We start from the raw sequence: 25,952 nt of genomic DNA on the forward strand, positions 1-25,952 counted from the left end.
CAGGTGCCTAGTCTCCAGATGCTGCAATTTGCAGAACTTGAGCCTATCTTGGTAACAGCAACCCTTTGTTCCACTCATTAATCTCATTGCCCTTCTCTGTACTCATTCTAGTAGCTCAACGTCATTTCCTAATATGAGGCCTCCAGACCTGTATGCAGTACTCAAGGTGCAGCCTGACCATTGCGTTATACAAGGGTAGCTGTGAAAGGGTAGGGCTCACAATTAATGATAATTTTATGATCAATGTTCAGACAGCATTATTATCTATAACTTATAGCAACCTAATGGATTTTGGAGGGTTCACAGACTCATTCACACTATGCTTTTCAGAATGCACAAAGTTACTATAAGACATCAGTGTGAATTCACTGTTTCTCAATGTGGGACTGGGTGACCATCATACTGGCTGCTTCTTCCCAAGTATTGAAAATGACTCCTTCTGCTGTAAATTCAACCTTCAATCTTCTAATAATAGAAGCCAAAACACCTGTTAAATCTGTGGCTGGAGCAATTATTTTGCTGTGAGATTTACCCAGATGATTTTTCTGCTAATGTCAGAATATGCACCAGGTGATAACCCTGGTAGAATTTCATTAGCTGCTTTAGTGTGCTGCTTACAGATTTGTTTATTTACTCCTCTATTTGCAAATTCCTCTACCCTCTCTTCAGTGTATAAACATTTTATTTATTTAACCTTCCATTGCTAACATGGCACCTGAGAGGTGCCACTTTTTAAAATTTTTCTGTTTTTTTTTTTTTTTTTTAATTATTTGTAAATGAAATCAAATCCTCCTATGTACCTTTGTCTACCAGTAGTCTCTAACTATTTGTATTTTCCATTTTAATTTTGATATACTATGAATTACGAGACATACAATTTTTGTTTGCCATTTAACAGAAGCAAAAGCGTGTATCAGAAGATACACACTTTTGCTTCTGTTAAATGGCAAACAAAAATTTAATGTCTCATAATTCATAGTATATCAAAATTAAAATGGCAGAAAAGCAACTCCCATTCCCACGTGTTGTGAGACACTAGCAACAGGTGTCTTATTGTGCCATGGATCTTTGACTTTATTAGCTACCCATGAAAATGGGTAGCTAATAAAGTCAAAAATAAAATTTGAAAAAAATACAGCCATTCACATTGCATCTGCCATATACCACATGAGTGTCTGTTTCAATCTGGGGATCAGCCACCTCTAAAGTTCTAAAAAATATTATACTTTCTTCATTATTATTGGTTTATCTTATTAATTTTAATTTAATAATTTTTTAATTGGTTTTACAAAATAATAATTAATAATCACTGTTTTCAAATTCAGTAAAAATGCTAAAATTAATTTTTTATAATTAAAGCAAAAAAGGGGTATCATACAGATGCCATGCGAGTGTCTTTGTTAAAACTAGGCGCCTCCGTAGCCAGGTGGGAAGGAGCAGCAGTGCATAGCACACGCTTCTTGATTAGACCGGGGTTCAAGCCCGTCGCCACCAAATATGGAGGATGCGGAAAGGTCACGGAATGACCACCGCATATCCCGGAGCAATATGGCCTTAGTTGCTAATGCTCCTAAAAACCAAACAACAAACAAACAACATTGTTAAAACTGACAACAGAAGGTTAAAGGTTTGCTGGTTAAAATCCACTAAGTGACAATTAAAAATGTCAATAATACCAAAGAGCATGCCATCACTTGATTGGTTCAGTAATCAGTGGCATGGAATACTTAAAAATTTCTAAGATACAAGGTGCATTTGAAAAGTTCATGGACCAAGTATGAAAGGGTAGTGGTACAGTGTTAAAAATTTCTGTACTTAATGAATAACACTTCAAATAGTAATTCACCAAGTTTCCATGTAGTTCCAATAAACCTTTTTTTAATTACAGGTCCCTAAGTCACCAAAGTTGTGTGAATGAAGAAAGATAGACAAAATCAGTCACTATGCAGTCATCCAATATTTTGGGAAAAAGATACTAATGCCAGAGGAAATTCATGAGGATATGGTTACGACATTGGGGGAGAATGCCCTTTCCTATTCCATGTTTAAGAAGTGAGCAGCAGAATTTAAATGAGAGAGGGAGAGCCTGGAAGATGATCCACACTGTGGAACACCCGTAACATCCCTCACTCCAGACGTTGTTGACAGTGTGCATGATCTGGTGATTAGTGATCGACAGTTTGGTACATTGTCAGGTTTAGGCATCTCTTATGAATGTGTTTACCATATAATAACAGAGGTTCTTGCTATGAAAAAGGTGTCAGCATGATGGGACCAAAAGTTGGCAGCAGGTCAAAATAGCACAAGAGTTGTCAAGTCAAGTGAACATCTGCATCAATTTAAAGCAGATCCAGCAAATTTCCTTGCAAAGCTTGATCATGGATGAGATGTGGATTCATTGCTTTCAGCCAGAGACAAAGGAGCAGCCTAAACAGTGGGAAAACAGCTCTTCTTGCCCTCTCAAGAAAGCCCAAGTTGATTCCTTCTGCTTCAAGGAGATGGCATTGTTTTTTTTTTTGGTTTTTTTTGGGATGTCAAAGGAGTATTTCCAGTGAATTACCTTCAGAAAGGACAAACAGTCACAGGAGCATATTATGCAGACCTTGTGAGGCATTTGCATGAAAGCATCAAAGACAAACATCAAGGAAAAGGAGTCTTGTTTCACTAGGACAATGCAACTGCTCACAAGTCTATCATAGCCATGGCTGCGCTGCATGAGTGTTGCTTTTAAATCTTGGACAATCTTTCAATACACCAGATTTAGCACCATCCGGCTTTCATCTATTTCCTAATTTGAAAAAATACCTGGCTGTCATCCATTTTCCCACTGGCAATGACATCATTGTTGCATTTGATACATTTCTGGAGGCCCAAGGGAAAAAACTTTTGTTGCAGTTGGAATTAATGCATTGCAGCATTGGTGGCAAAAGTTTATTAACTCCAAAAGGAACTGTGTTGAAAAGTAACATGTTATCAGACTCCTCAAATAAACTGTTCATAACCAGGCCACAAACTTTTTAAACATCCCTTGTATAGAAATAAAAAAGCTATATTAAATGCATTCATATCCAAAATTTAGAGTACTGTATTAATTTTTGGAAAAATTAATGCTGAAACGTGGTTAAAATCAATGTGATGGTGAGTCAGAAGAGCTATATGATTTGCGGCATTATGCCTTTCTCATAAACTTTCCAATGTTTGCCATACGTACAGTATCTGTCCCCTAATAAAAACAATGTTCAACCAAGCAAGCAAGCAAAAAAAAAAAAAAAAATTAAAGTTCTGAATTGACAGTTTCAATGTATATAACAATATATAATTTTTATCATCATTTTTATCAAGTATGTATGCTTATGCTTAATATCTGTCACTGACTCATCACAATCATATTACCTTAATTGCATTAATTACTCTATTAACATCAGATTATATTTTAAAAACCTCATACTACATATTCTAGAGTAAAAAATAATATCAATAGCTATGTATTTAAAAATATCTTATTAGATTAGAAAGTTACTACTGTCACTAATTATTTTGATTATTGAATAAAATTGTATTTTTTATTATTTTTAATCTCGTTTTTATGATTTTGTGAATTAAATACTTCTGCTTGATAAACTGGCACACAATTTTGTTTTGTTGTGGAAAAGTATATAATACCTTAAAATCACTAGCAGTGTTTATATAAATTTTGTGTCATGAAAAGGAGTTTGATTGGTGATATTTGATTTATTACGTTCTATATTATGATATAATACATAGATCATATATTATGATTTATGTATTTAAAAATATTTGTTAGTTTAGAAAATTACTGTCATCAATACAACTTTATTCACTAATTATTCTAATTATTGAATAAAGTTGCATTTTTTATTATTTTTAACCTCATTGTTATGATTTTATGACCTAAAAATACTTCTGCTTGATAATCTGGCACGTTTTAATTTGGATTTGGTTTGGTAGCACACTAAAGTATACAATACCTTACAGTTACTAGCAGTGGTGATGATCAAATATAAATTTTGTGTTGTGAAAATGAGTTGGGCTGGTAATATTTGATTTATTATTTCTTACTGTTACTATTATTTACAAGTATTTTTTAATAGTATTGGAGCAGTAGTGAAAATACAAATTCTGTGTCCCAACAACAGAATTCTTGTATGCCCCCATGGTTCTTATATGTTATAGAGACACTCATAAAAACAACCATTAATAACCACAAAAACCAATTGTTGGGCTCTCTTATTTTCCAGTCCCTTCTCACCAAAATGGTGGCAGACCTGTAACATGGTAGTTTTTTGCACTACATTAGAGATTGCAATGCATCATGAAGTATAAATTCCTGAAGAACTCTGGAGTAGGTAATGACTGTAGTACATTTTTTTTAGGATTTCTACAATAGTTTTATACTTTTCCATTTACTATTGTATAAATAAGAATGCTATTAACGGCATGGAACTAAATATAGAAAATTAATGCAATATTAGGCATATAATTTGCAAGATGTAATTCTGCAACCTGAACCCCAAGATACCCTGATGACCATTTAGTTTTGAAGTATAATTAGTGTTCTTATTTTTACAAATAGTCATGGAGATATAACCATGTTTGCCTTATTATAGTTACTTCTGATATGGATATAAAATAGTCTGTGCACTTTTCGTTTCCCTTCACTCTTCTCCATCGATTTGCATGTCCTTTCCATCCCTCTTATTAGTATGAATTGTTCACGAATACCCCTTGTTTTCTTTATTGTTTTAATGTATTCTGAAATTTGGTTTACCCTTAATGAATTTTATTATGATTAGATTTTTAAGGATAATTTGCATGTTTACATTTAATTTAGTAGTGTTGACTGGCTGATTCAATGTTTAAACCTGCATTTTATTTGTTAATTTTTTTAAATTTAAACTACAGAAGGCAGTGGCCATTAAATATGTTATGTTAATTTCTGTATGTTTTTTTCATTCTGTGTTAGGATTGACGAATGTCTCTATATGATTGAACAGTTATTTATTCTTATCTGTAAAGAGTTCCCTGTTTTAAGTCAGATAGCAATCAGTAACTGATTGCTACCTGACCCACAAGCACCACTTCCCTAAAGAAGTGGAGCTTGTGAGTTCCCTGCTTTAGTTCCTTTACTTTATTTCTAGTTCATTTATTGATACCAATTCTTTGGTGGGTTTGACAGTGTATCTCCTTGAGCAGGGGGCTGTGTATTTACACTGCTGAAGGTGAGTATCACCTTTCTCCTTTTTTTATTTTTATGATTTATTTTAATTTGATAATTAGTGTATCTTGTAGTTCAGGCAACAGAATCACACCTTGCCAAGTATAATTCTAATTATTGCATTAATATGCTGCATTCAGTTCCATTATATAATTATTGTTCTGTTTCTACAAAAGTCCTGGAGACATAATCATGTTTGCCTTAGTAGCACAAATGTATGAAGTACAATATAAATAAAATACAGTGAACATGGAATTATTGAGAATGAGGTACTGGGGACTGAAGGCCAATTTCAGTTTATTTTAAAGAAGATATGAAGTGATATTATAGTCTTATAATCATAAGCCAGAATCCATTTATTATTTATTTATTTATTTATTTACTTATTTATTATATTTTTCTAAACATATTTTTATTTCATTGACAGTTAAAACTTGCCCACAATTGTAAATGCAATTGTTGAAAATAGGATGCCTTTTTTTTAATGAAAACACAAAAGATAGAATCGATAATACTTAGTACAAGCATGGGTTCAAGTTTGAGAAGACAGAAGGTATCGGTTGGAATTAGACTTGAATTTCTACAGATTGTAATTTTCAGGCAAACTCATACAACCAACTTTTCTTCTGTTCTAGGAAACAAAAATTGAAAGATATGAGAAAGAAGTAAAGTTTGCTCTATGAGTTTGCAGCTGGACAACAGTGAAAGGATGCTGACTGGTTGCAGTATGTGTTCAGACTGGTTTGAAAGAGAGAGGGAAGAATGTAAGGAAGCCATTCCAGAGGTGTGTATTATTTATTACCTAAAATTTATGAAAACTACAATATTACTTATATGTGCACAATACCTAAAGAAAATAAAATATTCAAACACATCCTCTAGTTCTGTTTAAAAAATTCCCGTTACTGCTTAATTTAAATTTGAAACTATACTGAGGTATTCACATTGGCAATGGCTGGCTTCACTTTAATGTTTATTCTAAATATTTAGATAAATATAAAATTAAATCACTGTAATTAAAGTACTTAACACAATTTCTATACTACAGATTACAATGCACAATTACAAAAGTAATGTTCTGAATTTACAAGAATGCTAACAGATATCTGCCACAGAATATCTTCAATCCCAAAGTCCAACTAACTTGTTCTTAAAGCTGTGGAGTTTAGATGTTTAATGTCTAAGTTTGCAAATGATACAATTGTAGGGACAGTGGTTAATGATTATTCTTCAACAGGATCTAGAGTCAACTTAGCAGATGGGCTGAAAAATGGCAGTTTAATAGAAATAAATGCTAGGTACTGCATCTTGGTAGCAGTAATCCCAGAGTAACATACCACCTGGGTGGTACCAAACTCAAGGCAGTGGAATATGAAAAAAGATTCAGGGTTGACTGTACAGTCACATATGAAATTCTCTGAGCAATGCAAGCAAGCTGCTACAACAGCTTATGTGTTACTATCAATGATATACAGGAACCTTGACAACAGGAATAAAGAGATAATTATCCCATTGTATAAGGCAATGTTTAGGCTACTAGAATAGTGCATAGTTTGAAAAACTCATTTTAGGAAGGATATAGGTCTGTTGGAAAGGCTGTAGAGATGAGCAACAAGCTCAGTTAGGGAAACAAAACAATATTTTTTATCAAGAAAGACTGAGGTTCTGTAAACTGCAATCTCCGGAAACTAGGCATTCTGTGGGGGATGACCTAATTGAAGTGCATAAGGCTTTAAAACAGATAAGAAAACTAAATGTTGATGGCATCTTTACTCTTTTTGAGATGAAACACACAAGGTGGGCATAAATTTAAATTGGGAAAGTATAGCTGTAGATCAGATGTGCAAAAATTGGCATTCAGCCAAAGAATAATCAATTGTTGGAATAAACTTCTTGGTTAGTGGTATGGTCTTGACTAACTGGGTAGATGTCTGAATATCAAATATCTTTTAGTAATATGTCTGTAAATAAATGGATATGTATTTATTAGAATGCCTGAGATTATCATAACAATCGAAGTAACTACAGATTAATTATGGATTCAACAATATTCAATAGTAATTATATTCATACATTAGGAATTCTTTACGGGAGTGGATGCAAGAAGTTTATCAAATTCCAACAGGGAGGAAAATGATTTTGTAATAATTGAGAGGAAAGTGGAAGAGAAATTATTGAGGTTACAAGTAAGAAAGAAACCTGGGGTGGATAGAATCTATCCAATTATATTAAGGGAACTAAGCAAACCCTTACCATAATTATGAGTGCATCTTTAGATTCAAGGGAAGTCCCCACAGACTGGAGATTTGTAAATGTATCCCCAATTCACAAAGGGAGGTTAAAGAGTGACATGAGTAATTACACACCTGTTAGGTTAACTTCTGTTCCAGGAAAAAAAATGGAGTCACTGGTTAGCATTACATTAGCACAGACGTATGGTGCAGGAAAGCAAGCTTAAAGAGCATCAGCCAAAAAAAAAAAAAAAAAAAAACCCCTTCTCATTTAGCCCATCCATTTGCTCCAAATGTTTGTCTAGTTATGCCTTAAATTTATTTAAGTTGTCTACTTCTACAATGACAGATGGAAGTTTGTTCCAGCAATCAACCACCCACTGACTAAAGGCAAATTTCCATATATCTATTGTACAACTGTCTTTCCTCAATTTGAATTTATGTCCCCTCAGGCGACTATTCTTCGCAAGAGGAAGAATCCCAACAGCATTGAGCATGCTCAAACCATTCAAAGCCTCATAATCAACATCAGCCATTTTCAATCCACTGCAGGATGAAGGCCTCTCCAGCAACTTTCCAGTTCCTTCTGTTTTGAGCACTGGCCATCCATTTACTACACAAAAACTAATGAATTTCATCTATCCATCTCCGCCTTGGTCTTCCAGGTTTTCTTCTAGCTCCTCTTGGGTACCATTCTGTTATTTTCTTAGTCCATCTGTCATCATGTCTTCGAGCTATGTGTCCTGCCCAAGACCATTTTAGTTCTTTAGTTTTGATAAGAATGTCCTTTACTTGAGTTTGCTGCCTAATCCATGTGTTTCTCTTCTTATCTAACAGTCTGATTCCCAATATAATTCGTTCCATTCTTCGCTGTGTAGTTCTCAGCTTCTCTTCCATTCTTTTGGTGAGTGCCCAAGTTTCACTTCCATAAGTCATGGTGGGGAGTATACATTGATTCATTATTTTACGTTTCAGACAAACTGGGATATTGCTCTTCAGTATGTGACTATATTTCCTGAATGCTATCCATCCAAAATTTATTCTTCTCTTGACTTCCAGCCATTTATCATTATTACAGCTAATAACTTGTCCCAGATAAGTATATGACTCCACCTTTTCAATTACTGCTCCTTCAATCATTATTTCCCTTTCCGTGGCATACTTGTTCATCATTACTTTTGTTTTAGCCATATTCATCTTTAGTCCAAAATCCTTACTAACTGTTCATAACTGATTAAGATTTTCCTCTAATTCTTTGGGATCGCAGCTTATAACCACAATGTCATCTGCAAATCGTAAATGGTTTAGGTACTCTCCGTTCACATTGACTCCTTTCTGCGACCAGTCTAATCTTCTGAAAGCTTCCTCAAGGGCAGCAGTAAACAGCTTCGGAGATATTGTGTCTCCTTGTCGAACTCCTTTCTCGATTTTAAATTAGCTACTGTCTTTGTCTATTCTAATGAAGGAGGTAGCACTCTCATATATTTTCTTCAAAATCATAATATATGGGGTATCTATGCCTTGTCTTTCCAGTGCCCGAAACATTGCCTTATGCTGTATGGAGTCAAATGCCTTTTCATAATCCACAAATGCCAGGCATAATGGTGTTTTATATTCATTTGCTTTCTCCATTAGCTGTGATATTACGTGAAGGTGATCCATAGTTGAGAATCCTGTCCTAAAGCCAGCTTGCTCTTTCAGTTGATTCTCATCAAGTATTCTTTCTAATATGTTAGTAATGACCCTTGTGAACAACTTGTAGATGTGGGATAACAAGATAATTGGTCTATAATTTCCAATTTCTGATTTATCTCCTTTCTTATGCAGCAAAACTATGATTGCATTATTCCACTGCTTAGGCGTCACACCTTTTCTAATGCACTTTGTGAAGAGCCTTGCCAATTTTTGTGTTATGTCTCTTCCTCCCGATTTTAACAACTCTACAGTAACTTCATCTTCCCCCGGGGCTTTCCGATTCTTCATTTTCTTCAATGCATGTTCTACCTCATCAGGAAGAATATCGGGTATGTCGTATGTGTTGCTACTTTGCAATCCATCTTCCCCACTGCTGGTATCATTCCCTCGCTCCTTGTATAATTCTCTATAGTAGTCTTCTGCTATTTGAATTATGCCTTCTCTGCTGTTTATAAGTACACCATCGCTATTCTTCAGTTTCAGTATCATTTGTCTTTCTGTATTACTGCTCATGGCTGCTGATTTAAATCCTTTGTTTTCCCTTAATGCTTTTTCTACTTTTCTTGTGTTAAATTTTCTTATGTCCTCTCTGAGTCTCTTTCTAATGGCTTTGCATAACTCAGTATACTCAATTTTCTCCCTGTCAGTGTTTTTCTTGCTCTTCATTTGTCGTCTTCGGTTCATCATGACAAGTGTTTCTTGACTAATTTTTTCTTCTTTGGATTTCTGTTTCCCTATAGGTTTCTTGGGCTTTATCACTTTCAGAAAGTTGTAATATTCCTCGTCGATATCTTGGTTCTGAGCAGTCTGCAGAAGCTCAAACTTGTTCTTAAGTTCCAGTACATACTGCTTTTTCTCCTCCTCTGTTATCTCAAAGACCTTTGTATTATTTACTCGAGGCAGTTTTTTCCTTTCCTTTCCTACATCTATATCAAGTGTACATCTTACCATTCTGTGATCACTTCCAACATTTACCTTATTCAGGACGGTAACATCATTCACAATATATCTTCTGTTAGTGAGAATGAAGTTGATTTCATTAGTTGTTAATCCATTTGGACCCTTCCATGTCCACTTTCTGTTCACCCTTTTCTTGAAAAAAGTGTTCATTACTGACGGTCCTTGAGATTCTGCAAATTCCACAAGTCTTTCACCTCTTTTATTTCTTTCACCAATTCCAAAATTTCCTATAGTTCCTCTTTCTGCACTGTTTTGCCTTTTTCCAACCTTAGCATTGAAGTCCCCCATAATAATAGTGTAGTGGGTTTTCTGCTCATCTAGAAGACTCTCAATTTCGGTGTACATTTCTTCAACCTCTTCATCATCATGGCTCGATGTTGGTGCATAAATCATTATAATCTTTAGCTTGTACCTCTTAGAAATCCTGAGTAGTAGTCTTGACACCCTTGGTGATGTACTTTTGAATTCTAAAATGTTGTTTTTAAAATCTTTATGGACCAGAAACCCAACTCCACCTTCACTCCTTTCACTGTTTCCATTGGTGTACAGCAGATTTCCACTTGATAAACTTATAAGTGATTCATTTCTTCTTCTTGTTTCAGCCAAACCGATGATATTCCAATTCACATTTTCTAATTCCTTTTCCAGCTCTAATATCCTGTCTTCACCGATGAGTGATTGTACGTTATAACAGGCCAAGTTCAGTTTCCATGCATGGCAGCCTGGTTGTACCCAGAGTTTCTTAGCACCCTCTGCTTCCACTCTGATCCTCTCGCTGCCGTAAGAGGGAGAGTGAAATCTGGTGGGGACTGAGGGCCATTTGTATTGTTGTGCTCTCATATGCTGGAGGGTTTGGTCTTTTCCTCTTCACGCTGACCAGGCGTCTTGAAGAGAACCACTCTACACGTTCGTTGCCACCTAAGTGACATAACAGGGCTTACCATCGAGAAGGTGTGCATGAGTGGATTTTAGGGAGGCAGGCCAACTGGATTTCTCCTAAATCTTCTGTAATAGAGAGATATTGGATCCATCAGTGTTTTAGGCTGAGTGTCTGATAACACACAGGATACCTGTTCCCCTCTAAGCTCCATTCAAAGCCTAATACACCTCAATCATATCACCTCGCAGTTGCATAGTCTCCAGACACTGTAAATTGCAAAAATTAAGCCTTTCTTCATAAGCGCAACCCTTTGTTCCATTCACTAATCTTGTCGCACTTTTCTGTACTCATTCCAGCAGCTCTACATCCTTCGTAAAATGAGGCCTCCAGACTAGTATACAGTAGTCAAGGTGTGGCCTGACCACTGCTTTATACATGGGGATAATTACCTCCTTATCACTGCTAGAAAAATTCCTGTATAGCTTTGACAAGACACGATGCACTACTCTTGCAGCACATCTCCATTGCTCAGAAAACTTCATATCTCACTGCACAGTTACCCCAGGTCTTTTTTGTTCTCCAGTTCCCTGAGTGTAGTACCACACAGTAGGCACAGTTCTCTTGTGCTACTGCAACCCATATGTGGTACTTTACATTTGTCAGTGTTAAACTTCAGTTGCCATCTCTCAGATCACCTGTTCAACTTTTCTATATTCTGTTGCATTAGTATTATTAACAATCCTGCCAACCTTCGTATCATCTGCAGACTTAGAAATTAAGCCTGATATACCTTCATCAATATCATTAATAAATACAGAAAAAAACAATGGACCCAACACTGAACCCTGTGAGACTCCACTAATAACATTAGTCTACAAAGAGCAGTGTCCATTGATTACCACTCTCCGTCTTCTCCAACTCAACAATCCCTTTATCCATAGCAGAAACTTTCCCTTAATGCCACACTGCTCCAATCTGTACAGTAATCTTCCATGTGCAACAGTATCAAAAGCATTCCTAAGATCCAAGTATATGATATCAAAATTATTCATTGCATCCAGTTCCTTTGTGACCACATCATAGTATCCAATCAAATAGGTCAGACAAAACTTTCCCTTAACAAACCCATGCTGTGTCCGAACTATAACTGAAGTCTTGTCTAGATGATTCTGCAGTGCTTCTTTAACCAGTGCATCCATTAATTTCCCTGGAACAGAAGTTAAACTAACAGGTCTGTAATTACTTGAGTCACCCTTTGATCCTCCTTTGTGAATTTGGGTCATATCTGCACATCTCCAGTCCATGAGTACCTCCCCTGATTCCAAGGAAGCTCTTATAATTATGGCTAAGAGTTTGCTTACTTCCTTTGCTGCCTCCTTTAATAAAACTGGATAGATCCCATCCACCCAGGTGCCTTTCTTATGTTTATTTTCAACAATTTCTGATCCACTTTGCTCTCAGTTATTACAAAATCATTTAGCTCACTGTTAGGGTTTAATAGACCTCTGGCATTCCCCTCCATGAATAACTCCTCATGTGTGAATGTAGATGCAAAATACTCATTCAGTTTGTTAGCTACCTGAGCAGGATCATCAAGAGTAGAACCAAAGATATCAAGTGGAGAAATCTGATTCAACCCTTTCCTTCTAGAGTTTACATAAGTAAAGTAGTCTGCTGTTTTCCTTAGCATCCTTTGCCAAAGATTTCTCGTAATTTGAATTTGCCTGCCTAACCTTCTTTGTCACTTGATTACAGACCATATATTTACTTGATTACAGACCTTATATTTACCTTGATTTACCTTGATTACAGACCTTATATTTACCCTATTTACCTTGATTACAGACCTTATATTTACCATAGGTTTCTGTGTCACCTGTTAATTTATATGTATCCCATACATTTTTCTTCTCTGCCACATGTCTCATTAGTTCATCTGACATCCGTTTAGGCCTAACATTGAACAATATTTCTTAGTTGGTATGGAAAGCCTAGTAGCTTCCAAGATCAATTCTTTGAATTCTTCCTATTTAGAATCTGCTGTTGGTAACATCATCAGTTGATTCCACTGTATAGAATTTAAAAACTGTCTCAGACCACTGTAGCCACCTTTATGAAAGCAAAAATCCTTCCCTTTACCCCTAATGTTTACCTCATAGTTACATCTTTCAGTAAACCCACATCAGCACACTGTGATTACTGCCACCTAGTGGTTCCTTTATCTGCAGATTCTTAATGCATGAAGAATCAATACTGATAATTAGATCAAGAGTATTACTCCCTCTGGTTGCCTCAGGAACATGCTGCTGTAGAAAACAACCATCGAATAAGTCACAAAAGTCTTGCTAGTGTGTGAGTGACCGACCCACATGTTAGTGTCAGTATCCGGGAAATTAAAATCTCCCATTATAAGACAATCTGATTTACTGGCCCACTTTATTTCTCTTTACAGCTGTTCATTATTATTGTTATTTTGTTGTTCAATAATGTTGTTCATTATTGTTAAAGAAATAATGCAGGACCATCTAGACAGGATGCAGTTATAATGTTAATGATTGGATACTATGATGTCGTCACCAAGGAACTGGATGCAAAAAATAATTTTGATATCATATACTTGGATTTCAGGAAAGCTTTTGATACTGTTGCACATGGAAGACTACTGTACAAATTAGAGCAGTATGCATTAAGGGCAAGTTGCTACAATGGATAAAAGGATGGTTGAGTGGGAGAAGACAGGGAGTGGTAATCAATGGATACTGCTCTACGTGAACTAATGTTATTAGTGGTGTCCCTCAGGGTTCGGTGTTGGACCCATTGTTGTTTTGTATATTTATCAATGATATTGATGAAGGTATAGCAAGCTTAATGTCAAAGTTTGCAGATGATACAAAGGATGGCAGGGTTGTTATTAACAGTAATGACAGTACACTGCTGCAACAAGATCTAGAAAATTTGGGTAGATGGGCTGAGAAGTGGCAATTGAAGTTTAATATTGACAAATGCTAAGTACTGCATATGGGTAGCAGTAACAATTAAACCCAGAGAAATGTACCAACTGGGTAGTTTCATTCTCCACTACCCTGAATGTACATTCAGGGTAGTGGAGAATGAAAGAGACCTTGGGGTAATTGTGCATGCAGATATGAAGTTTTCTGAACAGTGAGACAGATGCCAGAGTAGATCATTGGTCCTGTCAGTGATATACAGGAATTTTGGGAGCAGGGATGAGGAGATGATTATCCTCTTGTATAAAGCAATGGTCAGGCCACACCTTGAATACTGCGCATAGATCTGGAAGCCTAAATTTAGGAAGGATGTAGAGTTGCTAGAATGACTACATAGATGGGCAACAAGACTTGTGAAAGGAACAAAGGGGTGCTCTTATGAAGAATGGCTTAAGTTCTGCAAATTGCAGCTTCTGGAGACTAGGCACCCGCAAGGTGATGTGATTGAGGTTTATAAGGCCTTGAATGGATTGAGCATGCTCAATGCTGATGGGATTCTTCCTCTTGCTCAGATTACAAACCTAAGGGGGCATAGATTCAAACTGAGGAAAGACAGTTGTAGAATAGATGTGCAGAAGTTTTGCCTTTAGCCAGCAGGTAGTTGATTGCTGGAACAAACTTCCATTTGTTGTTGTGGAAGTTAATAGCTTAAATAAATTCAAGAGAGAACTAGACAAAGATTTAGAATGAATGGATCAGTGAAATGGGAAGTTTTTTTTTTTTTTTTTTGGCTGATGCTGTATAAGCTTGCTTTCTTGCATCATGTGCCTCTACTAATGCTAATATCTGACCAATTTGATTGGATGCTCTGATGCAGTCACAAAGGAACTGTATGAAAAAAATAATTTTGATATTTGGATTTCAGGAAAGCTTTTGATACCGTTGCACATTATAGACTGCTGTACAATTTGGAGCAGTATGGTGTTAAGTGAAAGTTACCACTATGGATAAAGAGATGGTTGAGTGGGAGAAGACAGTGTTGTTATCAGTGGACAGTGTTCTTTGTGAACTAATGTCATTAATGAAGAGCCAATGGTTCAGTGCTGAGCCCATTGTTGTTTTTTTGTATTTATTAATGATATTGATGAAGGTATATCGGGCTTAACGCTTAAGTTTGCATATGATACAAAGGTTGGCAGGGTTAATGACAATAATGTCGGTATGCTATTGCAACAAGATCTAGAAAAATTAGGCAGTTGGGCTGAGAAATGGAAATTGAGGTTTATAAATGGTGAATTCAAAGTATTGCATATGGGTAGCAGTAATTCCAGATTAATGTACCAACTGTGTGATATTAAACTTGGGGTTGTGGAATAAAAAAAAAGACACCAGGGGTAACTGTGCAATCAGATATGAAATTCTCTGAGCAGTGTAGACAAGCTGCCAGGACAGCTCATGGGGTTTCGTCAATGATATATAGAAATTTTGATAGTAGGGATAAGGAGGTGACGATCCCTTTGTACAGGGCCAATGTTAGGTCCCATCTTGAGTACTTTATACAGGTCCAGACATACATCAATATCAGATACAGAGGCCTCACTTTAGGAAGGATGTAGATGTGTTGTAATGGTAGCAGAAAAGGGCAACCAGACTGGTGAAGGGACAAAAGGGTGCTCTTACCTAGAAAGGCTTCAGTTATGTAGATGCAGTATCTCGAGACTAGGCAACTGTAGAAATATCTGATTGAGGTGTTTAAAGTCTTGAACAGATTGAGTAAGCTAAATGTGAATGGCATTCTTCCTCTTGCACGCACGAGACTACACACATGAGGGGGCATAAATTCAAGTTGAGGATGAATGTTTGCAGGATAGACGTGTAGAAGTTTATCTTCGGAAAGCAGGTGGTTGAGTTTTGGAACAGGCTTCCACCTGTTGTTGTGGAAGTGGACGGTTTGAATAAATTCAAGGAGGAACTAGACAAATTCTTGGAGGGTGTTGATAGATGAAGCATGTTGTTTTTTTTCTTTTTTTAACTGATGCTACGTAATCTTGCTTTCTTGCATCATTTGCACTACGAGTACTACAAATACGTCAGAAGGCTTTGCCTGTCCCTTTCTGGTATAGAACTCTACCAGTCTCTTGAAACTTTCAGCTAAGCAGAACAAACTGTCTTCAAGTTACTTTCTCATCATATTCCAACTGGTAATATCTTTGTGCTTTAACGATTGGTTTAAACTCCTGTAGACACATTTTGATGTGAATAGCGTCTATGCTGAGTGTACTCTAAGTTGCTCAGGCTGTCACGAAAAGTGAACCGTCTAATCACTGTTATATCTCTGAAACTAATAAGACAATAGTATAAACAATTTATACTTATTTTGTCAGGTATATAATGCCGTCGACGAATATGCAAGAAAAAATTAAATTTTTGATATTTAATATCATTTTTTTCGAAAAAACTAAAAAGTTCACATTTTGGTCATTTGCCATTGCGCCTTGGTTACTTTTACTCACAATAACTTCTAAACTATGATAGACAGACATAAACAGTAATCTAGTCTGTAATCAAGTCATAAAGGGCCGACCGGGCTAGCCAGGTAGGTAAAGTGCCTGCCTGGCAACCCAAAGGTCGCGGGTTCGAATCCTGCCTCGGGCTTGGATCACTTGGAGTACTGCAAAAACCTTGGGAGGTGCATTATGGCCACAGAAGCCGATGCGCCAACAACTACCAAAAAGAAAAAAAAAAAAAAAAAAAAGTCACAAAGGAGGTTAGGCAGGCAAATGCAGATTACGAGAAATCTTTGGCAAAGGATGCTAAGAAAAACAGCAAGGATCTTTTTACTTATATAAACTCTAAAAGGAAGTGGACAAATCTGATTGGTCCACTTGATATCGATGGTTTGACTGTTGATGATCCTGCTCATATAGCAAACAAACTGAATGAGTATTTTGCATCTACATTCACACATGAGTCATTAAGGTTTGAAAATGCCAGAAGGTTATCAAATTGTAGCAGGGTGCTCAATGATTTTGTAATAACTGAGAGCAAAGTGGTTAGAAATTATTGAAGTTAAACATAAGAAAGGTACCTGGAGTGAATGGGATCTATCCAGTTATATTAAAGGATGCGGCAAAGCAACTAAGCAAACCCTTAGCCATAATTATGAGAGCATCCTTGGACTCAGGGGAGGTCCCCACCGACTGGAGATGTGTAAGTGTATCCCCAATTCACAAAGAGGGATCAAAGGGTGACACGAGTAATTACAGACCAGTTAGTTTAACTTCTGTTCCGGGTAAAATAATGGAGTCACTGGTTAAAGATACATTGCAGGATCATCTAGACAAGACTGCAGCAATAATTCAGATACAGCTTGGGTTTGTTACGGGAAAAATTTGTCTTGTCTGACAAATTTTTTCTACATCAGCATGTTCGTGAGGCAACAAGAGGGACAATACTCTTGATCTGATTATCAGTAGTGATTCTTCATGCATTAAGAATCTGCAGATAAATGAACCACTAGGTGGCAGTGATCACAGTGTGTTGAAGTGGGATTTACTCAAGGAGGTAAAGGGAAGGGTTTTTGTTTTCGTAAAGGCAACAATGATGGTTTGAGACAGTATTTAAATTCTATACAGTGGGACCAACTGATGATGTTACCAACAGCAGACTCAAAATGGGAAGCATTCAAGGAACTAATCTTGGAGGCTACTAGGCTTTACATACCAACTAAGAAATATTGTTCAAGGTTTAGGCCTAAATGGTTGTCAGATGAACTAATGAGACATGTGGCAGAGAAGAAAAATGCATGGGATACATACAAATTAATGGGTGACATGGAGGCCTATGATAGATATAAACTGGTCTGTAACCAAGTCACAAAGGAGATTAGGCAGGCAAAGGCAGACTACGAAAAATCCTTGGCAAAGGATACAAAGAAAAACAGAAAAGAGTTCTTTACCTATTTAAACTCAAGAAGGAAAGGGATGAATCAGATTGGTCCACTGGATATTGATGGTTCAACAGTTGAGGATCCTGCTCAGGTGGCTAACAATCTAAACGAGTATTTTGCTTCTACATTCACGCATGAGGAGTTATTCAGGAAGGAGAATGATGTAGGTAAAGTAAACATTGGCAGTGAGCTAGATGATTTTGTAATAACTGAGAGGAAAGTGGAGGAGAGATTGTTGAGGATAAACATAAAAAAGGCAACTGGGGTGGATGGGATCTATCCAGTTATATTAAAGGAGGCAGCAAAGGAAGTAAGCAAACCCCTAGCCATAATTATGAGAGCTTCTTTGGACTCAGAGGAGGTACCCATAGACTGGAGATGTGCAAATGTAACTCCAATTCACAAAGGAGGATCAAAGGCTGACACAAGTAATTATAGACCTGTTAGTTGAACTTCTGTTCCAGGTAAATTAATGGAGGCACTGGTTAAAGAAGCACTGCAGGATCATCTAGACAAGAATTCAGTTATAGCTCAGATGCAGCATGGTTTTGTTAAGGGTAGGTCTTGCCTGACCAATTTGATTGGATACTATGATGTAGTCACAAAAGAACTGGATGCAGGGAATAACTTTGATATTATATATTTGGATCTTAGAAAGGCTTTTGATACTGTTGCACATGGAAGACTGCTGCACAAATTGGAGCAGTGTGCATTGGAGGCAAATTGCTGCTATGGATAAGGGGATGGTTGAGTGGCAGAAGACAGAGAGTGGTAATCAATGGACACTGCTCAACGTGGACTAATGTTATTAGTGGAGTTCCTCAGGATTCAGTGTTGGGTCCGTTGTTTTCGGTGTTTATGAATGATATTGATGATGGGATATCAAGTTTAATGTCCAAGTTTGCAGATGATACAAAGGTTGGCAGGGTTGTTAAGGACACTACTGATGCTATGCTGCTGCAACAGGATCTGGAAAGGTTGAACAGATGAGCTGAGAGGTGGCAAATGAAGTTTAACATTGACAAATGTAAAGTACTACATATGGGAAACAGTAACCCCAGAGCAACGTATCAACTCTGCGGTACTACACTGACAGTGGTGGAGAATGAAAAGGACCTGGGGGTAATTGTGCAGGCAGATATGAAGTTCTCTGAACAGTGCAGACGAGCTGCAAGAGTAGCTCATGGTGTCTTGTCAATGATATACAGGAATTTTTCTAGCAGGGATAAGGAGGTGATTATTCCCTTGTATAAGGCAATGGTTAGGCCACATCTTGAGTACTGTATACAGGTCTGGAGGCCTCATTTCAAGAAGGATGTAGACCTGCTGGAACGGGTACAGAGAAGGGCAACAAGATTAGTGAATGGAACAAAGGGTTGCTCTTACGAAGAAAGGCTTAAATTTTGCAAATTACAGAGTCTGGAGACTAGGCACCGGCGAGGTGATCTGACAGAGGTGTATAAGGCTTTGAATGGTTTGAGCATGCTCAATGCCAATGGGATTCTTCATCTTGGTCAGAATAATCACCTCAGAGGGCATAAATTCAAATTGGGGAAGGACGGATGTCGGATAGATGTGCGGAAATTTGCCTTTGGCCAGCGGGTGGTTGGTTGGTGGAACCGACTTCCATCACTTCTTGTTGAAGTTGATAGTCTAAACAAATTTAAGGCTCAACTGGACAGGTATTTCGACCGAACGGAGGGGTGAAACGGGAGTGGTGTGTTTTTTTTTTTTTTTTTTGGCTGATGCTGAATAAGCTTACTTTCTTGCATCATATGCCTCTACTAGTGGGTAATGCTAATTTGATAGGATATTATGATGTGGTTACAAAGGAACTGGATGCAAAAAATTATTTTGATATCAAATACTTGGATTTCAGGAAAACTTTTGACACAGTTGCGCAGGGAGAACTGCTGTACAGATTGGTACAGCAAAGGGTAAGTTGCTACAATGGATAAAAGGATGGTTGAGTGGGAGAAGACAGAGGGTGCTGCTCTTCGTGGACTAATATTATTAGTGGAGTCCCACAGGGTTCAGTGTTGGGTCCATGTTGTTTTGTATATTTATAAATGATATTGATGAAGGTATATAAGGCTTAGTGTCGAAGTTTTCAGATGATACAAAGGTTGGCAGGGTTGTTAATGACAGTATGACAGTATGAAAGAGAGAGAGGGGAAACCTGGGATTGAAAATTAGTTTCTGACATGAATGTTAGGGGTATGTTGATCATTCAAGTCAAATTAATATTAGGAAAAAGACACTTCTCTGTGTATTACACAGCAATCAGCCATATTACAGAAGATACTAGTAATGTTAAGGTTTAATTCTCACGTATATTATTCTAGTGAAAATAAAAGAGTTAAAATACAGGGTAAACTTTTGCAATGATTACTGGTGTTAGTAAACTGTACTAAACAGGCAGAGTAGCTTGTATAAAGAGATTGTCAGCATAGAAGCACTGATATACATTTTATTAAAATATCTGACCTTGCTCTAAAATGATCTTAAATTTATATATGCATTACATTTATATCTTAATGAAACTAAACTTCACTGCTTTTAAACTGTTTTTTTTTTTTCAAGATACTGAAACAGTTTTAAGTTCAGAAAGTTAAAACCTTACCTTATTAGTAAAATTATCTCCTAAACTGTACACTCAGAGAAGATGGCAATCAAGGATTTAAAAATAGTTTATTTTAAAAAGTGTATAGAATACATATGGATTCACTGGCTTTAAGGATGTTCAAAGATTTGGTTTGGATTTTAATGGTGCATTAGCAACTAAGGCTATAATGCACCAAGATGTTCAAAGAGACAGTGTTATGGAAAGAAAGAAGGAAAAGCTAAGTATATGTAGAATTAGAACCAGATTTCTCTGAAGTACTCTAAGATTAGTTGATCGTTTGTTATTTGGTTTTTAGGAGCATTAGCAACTAAGGCCATATTACTCTGGGATATGCGGTGGTCATTCCTTGACCTTTCTGCATCCTCCGTATTTGGTGGTGATGGGCTCGAACCCCGGTCTAATCAAGAAGCGTGTGCTACGCACTGCTGCTCCTTCCCACCTGGCTACGGAGGCTCCCCAAGATTAGTTGAAAAGTACTATGAGGATAAAATACAATTCATTAGGAAGTAAATGGCAGAAGACAGATTTAGGATTCAAACCTGCTTGGAAGAGCTTGGACACTGATGAGTAGTAATTCAATTTGAATTTTTGTCTCATTTACTGATGAAGATTTTTTTTTTTTTTTTCATTTATCTTGTTTAATCTCTCTTTGATGTTTATCATAACATTTCCTAATATGCACAGGTTAATCATTTTTAATTCATGGAATGGACTTACCTTAATTTTAATCTCTGTTGCTGAAGTTTCCCGGTGTTCTCTACTTTTTTAAATAATCTCTTTTGAAATGTATACACTTGGACCAATGAACTCACTACCTGAAGCACTCCTGGCAGCCATTTCTTGTTGTCTTTGAGGGTGGTCATTGTGGCTTTTAGAGTTGCTTTATTGAACTCAAAATGCCAGCCCTTCAGCACAATTTCCAAGTTAGGGAATAAGAAGAAATCACAAAGAATGAGATCAGGAGAGTAGGGAGTATTTCTTTACCTATTTACTGGAAAACATTTTGAACAACAGTGGCAGTGTGCAGTGTCTGGCATTGTCACAATGAAAGAATCATTGGTGGTAAAAAATTCAAGAAAGTTTATTGCAAACAACAGAGTGAAATTTTCACATCAAGGTTTAAGTATAAACCTAATGGTTATATCGTGTGGCACAAAGCGTACGATGAAAATACTTTTCCAATCAAAAAAAGAAATTTGTTTTGCAGAAGAGAGGTTGGTTTCAATTTTTTATGGCAAGGTGAATCATCAGGCTTCCACTCACTTGAATATTGTTTTTAAAGACAACTTGTGTCTTTTATCACTACTATGTGAATAAGAAATTCTACACTCTCTCTCTCTCAAACTTTGTTAGCATTTCTCTAAGGCAGTTTTGTTTCTGATCAGGTGTAAAATAGTGTGGCATCTACAAGTGCAGATTCGCAATGTTTTAGGGTGCTCTAACAATTGCATATGCAATGCTATATGAGACTGACATTCTACCTTGGCTAGAAGAGTATTATTCTCTTATCTTCATCCAAAATTTTCCTGGGCCTTCGCAATTTGCTCTGGAGTGGTGGAAGGCCTCGGCTGTCCAGGCTACAATCCATGAGGTACATATTCTAGACCTTCTTTAATGAATCTATGCCAACTGAAAATTGCAATCTTCTTCAAACATTTGTCTTTGAAACCTGATTTAACATTTTTGTTGCAGTCTTTGTAGCACTTGTACAATACTGAAGATAATATTGTACAGGCAACCCCCGCATAACACAGTACTTCTAAAACACAGTTTTGCTCTAACACGATTGATAAATTGCAGAAATCCTCGCACAACACGGTACATATTCTAGACCTTCTTTAATGGATCTATGCCAACCAAAAATTGCAATCTTCTTCAAATATTTGTCTTTGAAATCTGATTTAACATTTTTGTTGAAGTCTTTGTAGCACTTGTACAATACTGAAGATAATATTGTACAGGCAACCCCCGTATAACACAGTACTTCTAAAACACAGTTTCGCTCTAACACGATTGATAAATTGCAGAAATCGTCACACAACATGGTACTTTTATAACACGGTTAGAGAATTTCGGTAAATCTTGCATAACGGGTATTTCTGAGCTTTTGTGCAGGGAAAATCCTGCTATTTATGTTGGATGTAATTTTTCAACGTTTCCACTCTTTTCGAATCCCCGCTGTTTGACTCGCTAGTCAAAAAAAAAATTATTGAGAAATCCCTGTATTTTATTTTGTTGGAAATTCCTATGTTACATTTCTGTGCTATTGAACTTGTACTTGTTGAACTTTTGGAAATCAGAGTTTTATTACTAATGAATAGCACACCAGGCCATCCAAAAGATTTAAGTCATCCAAACTTTGAAGTTATGTTTCTACCATCACAGTTGTACTATGTTAATACAACTTCTTTCATTCAGCCGTTAGATCAAGGCATTATATCCATCTTTAAAACTCATTCCATCAGAAAATCATTACAATGGATTTTAGAAAAAATTGATTCCGACTCTATTGAAGTAATGGAGGCATGGAAACATTTCTCAATTGTGGACTGTATCAGAATCATAGCTTTATCGCTGAAAGAAGTAAAACCGTCAACGTTAAATGCATGTGGAAAAATGTAGGCCAGAGTCAGTTCATTTAGGAAATATGATTGAACGAGCAGAAAACAGAATTGGTGCAATAAAAAACTTGCTACATTGTTAGGAGGGGAAGATTTTGATGATATGACTACTGAAGCCCTTGTGGGCAGCACAGTTGATAGAATCGCCTTCCTCCCCACACCAGCTGGAAAAGACCCGAGTTCGAACCCCGTCGATGAAGGGAGGAATTTTTATAGTCTTTTTCACAACACGGCTGAGTTAATCTGGCTTGGAAGAGGATAGCATGGTTTTTTCTCCTGGAAACTTGGGTTTTTCGTCCAACAAAACAGAAAATTGACCTCAGGACACATGCAATTTATAGACAAAATACACAGAGTAACATAGCCTTAGTCACCAATGTTCCTAAAAAAATAAAAAAAGATATGATTACTGAAGATGTTCAAGAATTACTGGTAGAAAAAGAAGCCGGCATGGCGGATTTGGTGCAAATGGCATCGGAGGTAAAATCAAATCAATTCAGATGATGATATCGCAGATGAAAATTCTGAAATTCCAAATTTTATACTAAAAAGCATAGGGGGAAGGCATAAAGTTAGCAAACAATTAGAATCTTATTTTTTGAATACAGATTCTTGGATGAAAGGGGGCCCAAAGTTCAAAAGGGAGCTTCAAAAATGCTTAGTTCCATACAATGAAATTCACAAAGATTTATTAAGCAAAAGCAAACAAACCGAGATTACTGATTTTTGAAGAGAGTAGAGGATACATGAAATCTAGAAAGATGTATTTTTATTAGTTTTGTTAACGAAATAGTGTATTTTTGTTAGCTTTTGGAACGTAACCCCCCCCCTTTTTGTACTTTTTCTTAGTCCCGTATAACACGGTTTCACAACATGACATTTTACAGGAAACTAATAGCCGTGTTATAAAAGGGTTACCTGTATAGTAAAATGTTAATCAGTCTTCATATCTTCCATTATGCAGATCACAAAAAAAGAGTTCACACTTACAGCACATAACTTAAGGCTTCTTTGCAACTACAGAACATGCAACTGCCAGCATATTCTTGGTGACACACTCTTCTGGCCAGTTACCAGCAGTTCACTGAAACAATTTTTGTGGTTGACAGTGATGCTAACATTCTGCGAATTAAATAAATGATTCAGCCTGTGTAAATTTGTAATACAGGTCGACCATCACTAATCTGGCCACTGGTAATCCGGTTCCACTGCTAATTCGGACATAATTTCCGCTAACGTAATTTCAAATTTCACCGGTTGGTGCACCGACCTGCCACTACTGTTTTGGTGGCGTTGGTTGCAGCATCAGCTGTTGGCACGAACTCGTAAACACTGGCAAGCTATTCCTACTTGTTTTTGCGCATTTATTATTATAACCTGCTCATATTTAGCCCCAGCCATGGTTCCAATGCATAAAGGAAGTGCCTCTTGTGGTGTAAAGCGCAAACACCGTACATTGTCCATAACAGATACAGTTGAACTTCTGAAAAAACTCGACAGCGGTGTGTCTGTGAGAAGTTTAACTCTGCTTAATTGTAAATTCCAGCAATTTCTCTCTGTTCCTCTTATTTTAGTAATTTTCTTTTAGCCATTCCTTTTTAAATTTTTTTTTTTACAACAAACTTGTACAAACTTGCGGAAAAACACAACACAATATGATGGATAATACAGTGTGCTAACGAACTTGTTTTCACAAACAATACTGACAAACTTATTACTGACAATTAGTTTTATTGCAGCGCTCGCCGCACATGCATTAAACTAATCACAAACAACCTTTATACGTATACCATAATAGCATCATACGTATGTGGTCGACATGGCTTCTCAAGAAATAAAGTAACCAACTGGGCCATGTCGGCCATATATACGACACAAAAAAAAAAAAAAAAAAAAAAACCCTCTTTATTTTGATATTTTAAACGAAAAAACGACAATACTGACATTACAATATTTATTTTAGCATTACTAATCAAATTATTTCCTAAATATTTTTTGGCTCCTGGTGAATTTTTTCTTAAACTAGCTTGGCAGTCAATGTGTTAATTAAAGGTAGGATGAGGTGGTTAGCTGTTGGGTAAACTGTATGTGCTAATATAACCACCGGTGATCCGGCAAACTCACTAATCCGGCACCCCGCAGGTCTCAACGCTGCCTGATTAGTGATGGTCGACCTGTATCAAAAACAATTTAGAATATATATATAAGCATATGTTTATCGATGTACCACTTACCAAAAGCAGCAGAACAATAAGATTCCTTAAAATTGACTGGAAATTTAGTAAAACAAGCTGGGCATCCTTGTTCTACATCAAAAAATAAAAAAAATAATATATACATGTAGTAGTAATATTAAACTGATAAGAAGCAAAAAAAGAAAAATAGCAAAAATTATATGTCTAATGCTCCAAAACACACAGTGCAGCAGTAAAGGAAGCAAAAGGATTTAAATAATGTGTGGTTTGTAACATAAATAAAGTGTCTGTGAAAATGGAAAATACACAAAATGCCTGAACTAAGAAAAGTAGAATTATGATAACTAAGGGCGAGTAGAAACTGGAAGTGAAGTAGTGGTGAAAAAGTGAAAGAATCTGAAAAACCTAGTACAAAAATGAACTGGGACTGAGGAAGCAAACAATATGCAAAAATAATTTTATACAAATGAATAAAAAAAAAAACAAATAAATAAATAAATAACACAGTATTCAGATATGGAAGGGCAATTTTAGCAAAAGGTTGAATCAGTGGCGTAGCTACCATGTAGGCAGGCAAGGCAATTGCCTCCGGGCTGGATCCTTTAGGGACT

At 36.6% G+C, this 25,952-nt stretch overlaps 1 protein-coding gene across 1 annotated transcript in view; it reads right to left on the reverse strand.

Annotated features, from left to right (window-relative positions):
• LOC150083280 (murinoglobulin-1-like) overlaps positions 1 to 25,952 on the reverse strand; it is an 892,685-nt gene that overhangs the window by 54,107 nt on the left and 812,626 nt on the right. The window contains exon 33 of the mRNA XM_090378459.1: positions 25,381 to 25,452. Coding sequence (XP_090234585.1) covers positions 25,381 to 25,452 — 72 coding nt within the window. The remainder of the gene's footprint in view (positions 1 to 25,380; positions 25,453 to 25,952) is intronic.

The sequence above is a fragment of the Mastigoproctus giganteus genome, chromosome 7 (assembly GCF_048544385.1).
Source record: "Mastigoproctus giganteus isolate SK-2022 chromosome 7, ASM4854438v1, whole genome shotgun sequence".
Lineage (NCBI taxonomy): Eukaryota > Metazoa > Arthropoda > Arachnida > Uropygi > Thelyphonidae > Mastigoproctus > Mastigoproctus giganteus.